This window comes from Meles meles, chromosome 20, assembly GCF_922984935.1.
Source record: "Meles meles chromosome 20, mMelMel3.1 paternal haplotype, whole genome shotgun sequence".
Classification (NCBI taxonomy): domain Eukaryota; kingdom Metazoa; phylum Chordata; class Mammalia; order Carnivora; family Mustelidae; genus Meles; species Meles meles.
The window spans coordinates 40,557,794-40,571,139 of NC_060085.1; the positions used below are offsets into that span (position 1 = coordinate 40,557,794).

General features: G+C 40.0%; 1 protein-coding gene across 1 annotated transcript in view; it reads right to left on the reverse strand.

Annotated features, from left to right (window-relative positions):
- Positions 1-13,346, reverse strand: part of SHQ1 (SHQ1, H/ACA ribonucleoprotein assembly factor) — a 113,659-nt gene that overhangs the window by 33,979 nt on the left and 66,334 nt on the right. The window contains exon 10 of the mRNA XM_045992350.1: positions 8,163-8,283. Within this exon, the coding sequence (XP_045848306.1) occupies positions 8,163-8,283 (121 nt within the window). The remainder of the gene's footprint in view (positions 1-8,162; positions 8,284-13,346) is intronic.

The window sequence follows — 13,346 nt, forward strand, 5'->3', positions numbered from 1 at the left end:
TGTATCACTTAAAATCTGGAACCAGACCTCAAGCAGGCCTGTTCCCCACCCCATTCCTGACAATACACTCTGTAGCTCTATTTATTATTTTCCCAGCTTCTATTTATTCAGAAAAGTAGTCAGAGCAGGAAATGGGACAAGTCAAATGATCACAATCAATCTCATCACCTTCACAACATGCTGTGAGTGTAATTAATCCTCTATTTATTTAGGGGACTTCACACCCCTTACATTAAGGCAGTGACTCCCTGCTGGCTTCGGTGGAGATAATTATGTTATAACAAGGATTGGGTTTCAATCATAATAGGCAGAAGAAAAAGGAAATTGTACTTGAAGTTGACAGTTTTTTTAAAAAGCTTTCTTGTGACTCCATTCAAAGGACGCTCTTGACAAAGCTCTCCTTAAACAGAGCACTTTCCAAGTGTGATAACCACATGCACGCCCCATTAATCAATGTAAGCCTCTTCCCTGAATGAGACATGAAGACAATCCGAGCACTGACAATTCTACATGAAGCAGAGAGTACTGGTTTACAAAACCAGACTACATCAAGCCCATCCGAACTCACCTGATCCTGTGAGCATCCTCCAAACCATTTACCCACCCCAGGTGGATGAACAGGCCTCCGAACAAGGAGCAAAGGAAATACCAGGCTGCTTGCATAGTAGCTAATCTATAAAGCCCTGGCTCCAGCAAGCCAAAACCAAGGATCTGATAAGTCTGGAGCCAAGCACCCAGGACCAAAATTGAGTGAGGACAGAGACAAACCTAACACCAGTACCCGGTCACAGCTCCAAAATGGGCTTGATGCAGGCAGACCTCCTTGTACCATATATGCAGTGCGTTTTCCAGTTCAGGGCCTGCCTATTTCACCTCTGAAACTTTCATTTTTTTTTTACCAGAACTCACAGGTATGCTTTCTCCTCTAATCTCTACCTTAAGAAAATTAATGGAAAAATATAAAGCCTTGCCAACTCTATATTTACACACCTCTATTTTTTTTATTAAAATATCATAATCATGATGGCCACAGCACAAGTGCAAGTAAAAATGATGCATGAGTCACGTTTCCAAATTTCTAAAAATTCTCAGATATGCCAAACCTTTTGTTGTCGAGGTCTGGATTCTTGATGATTCTAATATCTGTATGTATCAAGCTCTGGAGGGAGCTCATCATCTCAGTAATAGTTCACTACCCTTCAATACCTTTCGAACTCTTGGATAATCAAAAAACGTGCAAGACACTGAACATTACTGATATAAGTTCCAGTTCTTAGTAAAAACAAAACAAAACATGCTATCCTGGAATAGTAAAAGCTGTTAGGTAAAAACTAGGAAAACCTAAATAAACTATGGACTTTTGTTTATAATAACATATCAGTAATGGCTTGTTAATGGTGACAAATACACCTACCAATGTAAGATATTAATCACAGGAGAACTGCGTGTGGGTTATTTGGGAACTCTGTACCATGTTAATCATTTTTTTTTTTTTTTAGAAATAATAAAACTATTCTAAAATAAAAAGCTTACCTTCAAAAAAACAGTAGGAGAAAAATCACAAATAAAGAAAACATAATAAGCCAAAAAAACAAAACCACACACACACAATAAAAGACCCCCACGAAATTTTAACATTCAGATACAGAATTCTTCTGCTAGTTTTCTCAATACATAGTTATAGGGAGCATTCACATCTTTACAAAGAGTTATTTTAGCCTGAAATCTGTGATTTCATAATCCTATGATTTATTGGCACATTTCTTGTAAGAGAAGCCTAATGAAGAGCAGCAGTCCCCAGTGGGCACTGCTGAACTACTGGTGATAAAGGTAAAGAACCATTAAGTAAATCCTTTCCATATGAAACCCCACGGAAGGGATACAAGTGAATGAATATTGGCATGCACTAATCTTTTCTTATGGAGATAAAACCCACTCCCATCCAGGATGAATTTGTGGATTTAATTAAAAATAAACAGTAAAACCAAAGAGCAACTTGACATGCCAGAATAAGCACCTTACCAAGAATGATTTCAATTCAAGAGAGGTTTAACTTCCTTGAAATTATGCACAATTGTTTCTTAAAATTTCTATATGCTAATCATTAGCAGCTAATGTAACGGTTGAACGTTTTACCATTTATTGCAGAAGTAATTTCTCATACAAAAGTAAAGCCTAGCCCTCTAGGTGGTTTTATTATCTGGTACACCTGAAATCACCTTCAGTACTGTGTCTTTACTCTGAATATGGGGCCATGGGGGATGGTAGCAGTGTCAAGGCTCTTCCTCAGCTATGGCTCAAAATAGCATCACAGAATTACAGCAGTGACCTCTTAAGGTATCTGCATGCCCTCCATGTCCCCTTCTCTGAGAAGGCCACTCACTCGTGACAGAGTGGGCCCTGGCACCATGTGTGTGCCACCTTAGAGAGCAAGGCAACTGGACCAGGAAAAGACACGGACCCATGGCCAGGTCAATCACATTCTTCCTCTGGGAATTACAAGCAAGGGACTTCATAGTTTTTCTCTCCTGAAACCAGGTGCACGTGAACTCAGCTACATGACAGCCAGAAATTCTCCCCGTGCATCAAGAGAGAAGGGTGGCAGGGACTTGTAGGAAGGAACAACACGAGAGACCACATGTCACCAGACATAAGCTGACTGCTGCACTTCAGGACTTGAGCTCAGGAGGCCAAGCTGCCCTCCCCACTCCTGGCTTCCAGAAGATGACCTGTAACCTCCTAATTAAACTCCTATTTTTTACTATGAAAGTCTGAGTGCATTTGCCTTGTGTAACCAAATGGAGAAATAAGGATTTCAAACATGGTCCTCTTACCAAAACATCATGACCCCAAGCTAACTGTGAACTCTTATTCATAATAAAGGGATACTAAAAGGATAGATAAAACTTATCTAAATAAAAAAAGCCTCACACCCATTCTCACCCCCGCCAACACACTACAGCTACAACCAGGAAATCTGTTCATCGTGATGCTTACATGTTTTATTCTTCTGCTCCTCTGCATGACGGTTTCCTCCCAGCCTGGAATGCATCCATTCCCGATTACTACGATATTCATATGTGTAACAGTACTGTGCAACCAGATACCATTGTTTACATTTTGCTATTAATTTATTTCCCTTCTTCGTCCAAACTCTCTCCCATACATCTTTTCCAGCTGTGATCCAAATGTTCCTGACTACTTCTTTATGGACATTCCTTAGAGGCCCCAAATTGACATTTCTAAAACTCATCTTCCCTCCCTCTGTCTTCTCTTCCAACCTATGCCCTCTCTCCACTCTTGTGTACTTTCACCAAGTATGTTAACTGGCCAAGTCAAATGTGGATCTCCTCTTTGACGTTTCCCCTTCTCACTCCCCCCGATATCCCATCATTACTAAGTTCTGGCCCACGCGCCCCTCAAATCTGACCAGTCTCCTTCCCTGCTCACCCCCTGGCTCAGTCTAAGCCTTCTGCCCACATCACCCACAAGCTGGTGAGGCTTTCTGGGTTAAGTCTGAGCTCTGCCCCACTCAATTCATTCCCTGTAAGGGGACCTGATGGCTCTTCACAGAATCTGAATCTCATCACATCACTCACCCAGAAACTGCACAGCTTAACCCTTTCAGTTTGCTCCATACTCTCTCAGACAGAAGGCCAAGCATCTTTAAGTGGACAAAGCTCTACATAAACTCCTTGGCCTCACTTCTTTCTTCTAGGCCTATACCTATGATCCATCCATCCTGAGCTTTTGAGCTCTTTAGAAGAACCTTATGCTTCTGTCCCTACTGTGAAAGACGCTTTGCTCCTGCTTCCCCATCTACATCTGACCAACTCTTAATCCTCCTTTAACTCTCGGCTTCAACTGTTCCTTCCAGAAGCTGTTTCCTCTATCCCAAGGCTAGACATGTGGTTTCCTAAGTGCCTCCACAGCATCCACGCTTCCCTGCTGCAGCCGCTTGCACTGAGTTCCCCTTCCGTCTGTACTCCCCCCTACAAGAGCAGCTGGAACACAGGGTGTCTGGACTCAGGACACTCCCTGAGTGTCCCTATCACCCATCTCACTACCTAGCACATATCGTAAGGCTTCACAGTCAGTGGTTGAAGACGTAAATAATTGTGCTTCTACACTCAATGCTGATGTTCTTCCTTGGCATCTGAGTTACTGCCACACCCATGACTTTTGGCAGAGAAGTCAAGAAAAAGAGAGGGCCCAATGGAAGAGATTTATGCTGTTCCCAGGCACATGACCCTGTCCTCTACAAAAGCACATACACAGAGGAAGCAATGGAAACAGTATAAAGCAATGATGAGGTCCCAAGTTTTCTAAAACTTTAAGATTCCAGGGCTGAAATGGCTTTATGTTCACTCACAACTGAGGAAACTAAGGTGCAGGATTTATCAAATTAGAATTATTCAGTTATAGAATGGTTTCCCTCCACTGACTTTGCGCCTTTGTATCCAAAGAACCACAAAATAAGATTAAGTGGAGCAAAATATGCTAAAAAGCAGTGAAAATAATAAATGCACCAAATGTATTAATCAGTTCAACGTAAAACAGCTAGGCACATCAAAGACATTTTTGTTTTTTTCCCTATAACCTACTACCTTTAAAAAACTGTACGAAGGAGAAAAGGTGTGTTTTAACACCTTCATGACTAGCTCAAACTTGGACTAAAGACAGCCAGGATTTTAGATTTTAATTTTCATTTTTTTAAAAAGAAACAACCAAAATTTTTCCATGTAGCAAAAAACAAAATCATACCTTATTTGATCTCTCGTGTTTCAAAATACATTAAAACTATAAAGTGTCAAATTTTCTTCAGTGGGCAGATACTTCTTTTATAATGAGAAATATTAGTTATTTTTTTAAAAAATGCTATGCTATAGATACTATGTTATAAAGGAAAAGGATTTCCAGGGTACTATTATAAGGATAAGACAAGTTAAAGAACGATTAAGTGCAGTATTATTTTCACTGGTTTAAAAAATACACTGGAAAACAAGTAGAGGAAATATGAAAATACTAACACGGGCTGCATTGAATAAAGTCATGAAGTGACTTCTAAAGTCTTATGGCCAATGGGAGGAAGACACGGAACCTATTTTACAGCTCATGCTCTTCTCTCCCCACTTACATAAAAGGTTGTGAACTTTCAGAGGGTCAGAACTATCCCTGCTACTGGTAAGTGCAGCTTACTGGGAAAGAAATCAGGGAAGGGCAAAATCTACTGAATGTAGCTGAAAATGTCAATTAAAATAAGAGGAAAAAAAAAAAGTAAGAGCCAATGCATAGTTTTTAAACTATGTTTAAAAAGCTATGTTTGTTTGTTTTTAATGATGAAAAATGCTCTTTCAGTTGGCTCTACTAGGTAACTTTCAATTTAATGAAAACTGACTGTGTTCCTAAGGGACTGTGATGGGGCCACACAGGTGCTTATTCACAGGGACCCAAAACTTCAGAGGGGGAAAGAGATTAAGCACTTAAATTATGACAAAAGAGGCAGGCATGAGATGCCCATATGTTCTTAGACCAAGTGCTATGGGAACATCCAGGAGGAAGATGAGTGAGTCATTAATTCGTCTTCCTACAGAAAAAGCTCCCTAAAGGGAGGGCTTTTTTCTTTTCTTTTCTTTCTTTCTTTTGTGTGTGTGTGTTTTCCCACATGGCATGGGTAAAGAAAACTGGTTGTCTAGGTGGCCTGTCTGGGAAAACATAAAATCCAGACCCCAAAACCCGGAGACTGTCACACACCTCTTAGAGGCTACATGACCTCAAGCAAATCCCTTTCTCGGGCGGCCACCCAGGGAGCATCTGCGGCCCTGCCCACCGCACTAGAAATTTCCAGGGAAGCTTACAGTGAAGGACGGCAGGGAGCGTTTCTCTCCAGAAAAATTGCCATCTGTCACTCAGAATAAGAATATAGGACCTTCCATTTTGAAAATCTGCAAATATGCTCTATGAGACACCGGTATCACAAGGAAAAATAACTACACAGTATAGAGTACAACTTAGGATTTAACTGTTGCCTGAATTTCATTAACTCAGAGTAAGAATGACTTTGCTATCCACATTCCAGCAAGTTTTTGCTAAAGTGAATGTCTGACTATAAAAACAAAACGCATGCTCATTATAATTTAGTACTTGTCTGCTATTTTAAATACAATTTCAGTCTTTATTATTCTAATCAAAAACATCAAGTAGAGATTAAGGAAAACACAGAACTATTTGAAAACATAAAAATAAGAAGCTAGATTTCACTGATAAACTAACTGGGAAAGAGAGACACCAGGTGAAAGGTGAGGAAGAAATTCATTATGAAAATCATGAACATTCACTGCAGTATAATTAATTTACAACCAAGAGTTCGGTAAACATGATATTGGAAAGCTCAATTGTGTTGTGTTTGAAAAATTAAGGATTAAATTAGAAAATCTAACAAAATTCAGGGAAATGAACAAATATGTTATTTCAGGGACAGAAAAAATAGCCAGGCTCCACCAGAGTTAAAATACAACACACAAAATGAAAATAAGATAGCCTATTTAGGGAAAAGAAAGTTGTGAACAAATCGGTAAAGTCGAAAAAATTTTTCCAAAGTAATCTGAAGAGTTCTTGCTGGCTTCCCTCTCCTGTCTCACTTCCCAAAACACTATATCTCTTTGAAAAAAAATGACTGTTATTATAACAATTATTAGGGACCTAAGAATTGCATTTCATTTCCTGCCACTTAAAACCAAGGGAAAAAGGATTTTATGCGCAAGGAGGTATACTAATCCCCACAGGGACATGAGGGCACACACCCTTCCACTTTAATGAAACAGGATCTTCTCTCTAGTTAATAAGGAATGCCACAGAGAAAAGAGGTGCTCACAGAAATGGGATCCTCACACAAACCTCAACACTCATTACATGTTTATAAAATCCTCACCCTGAAGGGAACAGGAAAAACCTAAACCCATACAAATAGTCTATTTCAATTTAATTTTATTATGAAAACAACAGGAAATGGCAGCAGGGTACTTGATAAGCTCAATTAGCAGGAGGATGAAATGAAGTGATGACGTGCCATGATGACCTCAGGGGTTAAAGATGCAGTTTTCCATCTGGTGACACAGAGACTGCCACCACAAACGCCGCCGCCACCTGCTGCATGGCGGTAGGCATTATTCGAGCAGACCATTGGTTCCTCCTTACAACACATAGAGCCCTAAATTGTGTCTTATTTCACTCTGCATATAATTGCTTCACCATCAACAGAGACCAAAAACAAATTCTACAAGGTGGCTCACTCAGAACAGGCACTAGAGGTAAACTAAAGCACTCACTGACCAATCGCAGCAACGCGACAATGACCACGACTGTTTCTCTTCTAAGTCCAGAATGACACCGTGCCATCATTTTCCGGAGCACCTAAGAGACACCGCCATCCAGAGCTCTGTTTGTGTGCTCTCAATTAATTGTCCTCTGCTACTGAAATGGATAATGTGGGCAGAGCTGCTGAACCTCTGCACAAAATGAAAGTTCACTGCCTTTTTAAACTCCATAGGGTTCCCTGACGGAGGAGGCGATGGTAAATACTTTGGGGAAAGCTTACCTATACCACGTTGGTGAGTATTCGGTCCCTTAGACGCATGTGTTAGTTACCAAGAATCATGTTATGAAGCTTTGAAGGTTGTCTTTTTTAATACTCTGAAGAATGGATTCTGTAAGCTAGCAGTTAGCCAATGGGATGACAGCTGATTAGGTCTGTGTCCCATGAGGTTTGCAGAGATGCCCACATGCGCACACATATATACACACACACTCACTCAAACCCCCTACTGTAAGTAATCTGCAGACACAGTTCGGATACTCAAGGATGAAACCTTGAGATTTCATACTGGATAGTCAAAAACACAGCAATGAATACTCACAACTCTCTGCAAGCCTGTTTTCTAGGCTAGAACATGTTTCCCAATAAAATTAACTTTTCACCATCTGCACCTCCTCCCGAAGCAAATTCACGAAGCTCCCCACGTTGATCTTCTTTAAAATGTAGCTAGATGGGGTTTCTTTTTCCTTACAACTTACCTCCCAGGCTACTTCATTTGCTTCCTCCTGGGTCAGGAGGCATTCCAGAAATGGGAGCATGTAAAATTTGTAAGTAACTCAAAACTTACTTGGCTTTCTGAATCCACACACAGTAGTCTGAGATGTAGAGATCATTCAGAATATAAGCGGGGTCGTTTTCCTGAAAAATTTTGTGAACATCCAGTAGACACTTTAAAACTGCACTTTTACCTAAAGACAATTAAAAAAAAAATCATTCTTAAAAAAAAAACAAACATATCTGATTATCTTAAACTGAAAAATTCAGATATTGCAAGGTAATGTATTTGTAGCAGGTCAGAATCTTAACCATGATTTTAGAATATTTTTAACATTCTTTTATTGCATGAAATCTTATCAGTCCTATAAAGCCCAAAGCTCTTTATTTCTTTCATTACGAATTATAAATAAATCTTATGCTCTACTTCTATAGCTAATTAATTGTGATTACTATAAAAACAGTATAAAACACAATTAAGTACATTAAGTAAAAAAGAGTAAACTTTTCCTCATGAAATGAATATTTAAATGCATTACAGTTTTAATTATAAAATATTCTTCTAATTTAAGCTTTCAAAACACCATGAAAAAATTATATTCTGGTTTTTAAACTTCTTTATTTTTTATGTCAACATTTTTTGTTAAGCAATTATCTGGTACTAACTTAAGTGTTTGCACCTTAAAGAACTGAAGAAAACACAGACTGAAAACTAAAATATCACAGCACTCACTCAAAAATAAGCTGACAAAATCACTTGGAAAAAAGCCATCAAGTACTAAAGTCTCCTTCAATCTAATTACTTCCTCCTGGTTGTTAAATGAACCCAATTTTAATCCCAACAAAAGCCTCCAAAAGAAACCTTGGAAAACACAACAATTCCCTAGGTGTCCCGAACTTCAGGACATTCCCTGAAATGCACTGACTCTTAAGGCAAATTACTACTAAATCTAGAGTAGTGCCACTTCCTTTGATCAGTAAAACACAGCATTCTCAGTTTAACAGTTTCATTCTTATCTTTACAGTCCCCCAACATAAAAATACTGTATATCACTTTCCTGAAGATACTGGATGTGCTTTCATCGACATTTCCCACTTGACTTTAAAACAGGATAAAAGAATCACGAGCTAGATAATGACATCGCAAGGTGCCAAAACTGTTGCCACTAAAATTTTAACAGAATTAACACTAGAAAATACATTTCAAAAGAGTAGGGACTTCTGTTTTATTGATTCTTTTTTTTAAAAAAAGATTTTATTTATTTATTTGAGAGAGCAAGCACAGAGGGAGAGGGCAGAGGGAGAAGCAGACTCCCTGATGAGCAGAGAGCCTGACTTGGGACTCGATCCCAGGACCCTGGGATCATGACTTGAGCCCAAGGCAGACGCTTAACCGACTGAGCCACCCTGGCGTCCCATGTTTTAGAACAGAACCTTGCAGCATCAGATTTACAATTTCATTATCTTAAGAATGAATGAATAAATAACACAGTGATTGCCTGCCTTACACTCTCGCAATTCCTTTCATCCCAGGACCTTACACCGTAGCCCTGAGGATTCCTCCTGGAAACATCCCTCACTGCTGTCCTTTCCCCTCCACTCATGGTACAACTATCCTCACCTCTACTCTCATCATTTCATGCCTGGATTGTAAGATCTTCCTCCTCCCTCACATTGCAGACTCTCTCCTTCTAGCCCTCTGACACCCTTCTGTACAGACTGCTTTCCTGAAGTCCCTGTCGCTGCACATGCTTTCAAGGTCTTCTCCTCAACTGGCTCCTACACCCAGAGCTGCCTTTTCTTCTCCACGCCACTTAATGGCATCTTACCCTGCCTTCACGACCTAGCCTAAGACTTCACCCTTCAGGAAGCCTGGGCTCACCTCCTCATCTTCGGAGCTCTCTACTGACTGCTGCAAAGAAACATGGAAACAAAATAGGTGATCCTCCTCAGAGGATCCCAGCAGGATTCCCTGCTCATTTCACAGCAGCAGAACCTGAGATTCAAGGTAGTAAGATACTCACAGGACCCAAATTCTGAAATGACCAGCTTGTGGCTACCCATACATTCTTGGCCCATTCTGTCGCCAACACATTTTATTATTCCAGAGTTAAAAATTAAGTTCAAAGCAGGGGCCATGCCTTTTTCAAAAATTTTAACTATGCGGCTTCCTCACATGCAGATGGGAAGAATGCCAATAAAAACCCCATTGCTCAATTGGTTAGAGAAACAAATACTTAGAAGGCCTAAAACTACATTTGATTAAGTCAAGACCAGAACTGTGACTATCAGAGTGGCTCAGGTTAACTGTATCAAATGACTAGTGTGGACACCCCACGGCACGCCTATTTTCATTACGAAGTATGTAATGTTGAAGGCAGAGTTTGATGACAGGAGGCAAGAAATACAATCAAAACTCACAGAAGTGATGAAACCAAGTTAGCCATGTTATCCCAAGAGAAAAAAAAAAAAAACAACACACAAGAGAAACTAACTAAAGTGTAGAATTTCTTGAACAGTTTTAATTGCCAAGAGAAGAAAATATCAAGGCAAGCATATGACAATTTCTTACTTTCTCTCTCTCTCTTTTTTGGGGGACAGTGTTCAAGGAGGAGTTTACTTTTATAACCACCAACTTAAAGTTTTAAAAGTTAACCCTAGGTCTCTACAAAACAACCACCACCACCAAACAAACAAAAGAAAACACACACACACACAAAAAAGTATTTACTTGAAATTTTCACAAGCCCGTGTATAGTGTGACAGCCCAGAATCCTGCCCCTCGAGATGCCATGCCATACCAAAAATGCAGGATTTGGAGCAAGACCTCACAGCAAATAACGGAGTGAAGAAAAAGGGGAGATATACTGGCTTGAAGGACAGTGGGAAAAGGAGCGAAAAGGAGACTTAAAATGGGGTGGGTTCAGGGAAAAACAGGAAAAGATCATTTGATTGGAGCAGGTGGTTGAAGCAGGGAAATGGGGAAGAGGAAGTAGGTTGAATTGGGAGAAAGTCAGAGAGTGTCAAGGGCTGGGGTGACAGGTGTACGAAAGATGAGGTATGAAGGCCTGAATGCAGCTGTGGACAGCAGGGATAAGAGGCCCAACTCCAGGGATTTTTATTAAGAAGGGTATGGAAGTAAGTCACTCACGTGTTTAATGAAAATACAAGACAACCACTATCTTAATGAAATTACATAGCTTCCCTTAGCAGACATGCCTCATGTAAGATTGTCCCCTTGCTAGGGGCGCCTGGGTGGCTCAGCGGGTTAAAGCCTCTGCATTCGGCTCAGGTCATGATCCCAGAGTCCTGGGATCAACCCCTCATCGGGCTCTCTGCTTGGCTGGGAGCCTGCTTCCTCCTCTCTGTCTCTCTCTGCCTACTTGTAATCTCTATCTGTCAAAAAAATAAATCTTTAAAAAAAAAAAAAAAAAAAAGATTGTCCCCTTGCTAAAGGCCACAGGCAAATTCACATCTTCACTATCACCAAAGAAAAATAATAATATAAGAAATGTCCAAAATAATAATTGTTTTAATTTAAAGAGAAGTTACATTGTATTTGTATGTTTTGACTATTTTCTCAAAAAAAAAAAAAAAGAAGACAAATACACATAGGAAAAAAATCATTTAAATACATTTACACCCAAATGATATTAACGTGTATCTCTGCATTCACTGAAAAGGTACCTAAGTGCCTGACATGTGCCCACCACTGTTTTACATGTGAAATTACAGTTGCTTACTCTTCTTTGTACTTTCCCCTTTTCAAGATTTCCCCATAACAAACATTTATTTTTGTTTAGCAAAAAGTTAGACACACACAGCTACACAGCCAACCCTTGAAATATCGGCAAAGTATGCAAAAAAACTTTAATTCATATTTAAATTCTCTTTAAATTGTAGTTTTGAACAACTGAGAAGCAATATTTAGATCAGGTAATTTTAGAAAATCACATGCAAGGCAGTTTTGAAAGGGAAAGTTGTGCGCTCTTGGAAAGCTGTGTTTTCACAGTATGTCTCATTCAAACTTTCTTCACAGTATGCTATGTGACAAAAAAAGGTAAGAGATAACTAGGCTACTGGCAGTTGACAATCTAGGAAAATAAGTACATTTAAATCATCCTTTTCCCAACAATGTGTATTGCTACCCCAAGGTCGTACTTGGGTCTCTTTTGTTCCCACTAAATCACCATAGACAATATAGCCACAGAGCCAGGAGACTTGTGAGGCACGCGGGTTTTTTTAGTCTCTTTGTACTGACTGCTCTTTCTCTCAGGTTGTCAACCACTTATCTAACAGCTATCAGCAAAGAAAAAAAACTGGCCTTGCTCCAAGCTGTCACGTGGCCAGTGGCCAGAAGCCTTGGGGACTCAAAGCACCTGGCTCCCGTGGGGCTTTATCCGGTTGTGCGCTCAGCACATAGCACATAGGTATAAAAAAAGGCCTAAATCAGAGGACGTTTTTCCTGCTCAAAGGCAGAGGAAAGTGACCGTTTTCAGCCAGTTCACTGCCTGGTCCAAAGCAGGAAAAAAGAAGGTGCCTTGCACAGTAACCACGGTAACTGATTTCATTACAGCAATGCCCCAACAGGCCTCTCCAAGATGCTAAATCTCCAGAGTTAGGGATTCTCCAGATCGACGCAGTCTTTACTTAAGCCAACTGTAACCATGGAAGAAAGGCTTCTGGGACCCAGATCTCTTGTTCACTCATGAAGGCAGTTTAAAATTAGTATCCTGGTATTATAAGTGACAAGCACCATGAATGTATTACCTCAGGGAAAATGATCGTACAATAACAACACAGAGAAACATAATGAAAACATAAAGAAAAATACGCATGCCAGCAACAAGCAGGTGGTCAGCAAGCAGTATTTAACACATTCTCTGGCTACACCTTCTCCAGCTTTCCTTTAAAGAGAAAGCAAACTGGGGAACCTGGGTGGCTCATTTGGTTATGTGTCTGACTTTTGATCCCAGATCCCGTCTTGATCTCAGGGTTGTGAGTTCAAACCCTCACACTGGGTGCCATGCTGGGCATGGAGCCTAGTTTTAAAAAAAGAGAGAGATAGAAGGAAAACTAAGGGCAGTGTTTTCCTTTTCTGGACAGATGTGGCATTTCAGGCTAATAGATCTCAAAACAGAGACAAGATTGAGCTACTGTAAATTAGAATCCACTGGCGATTTGAAATCTTCCTATTAGCAGGTCAGGTTTGGCAATAATGTCTTACTGACAGACCAGCTAATAGTTGAAAGCACTT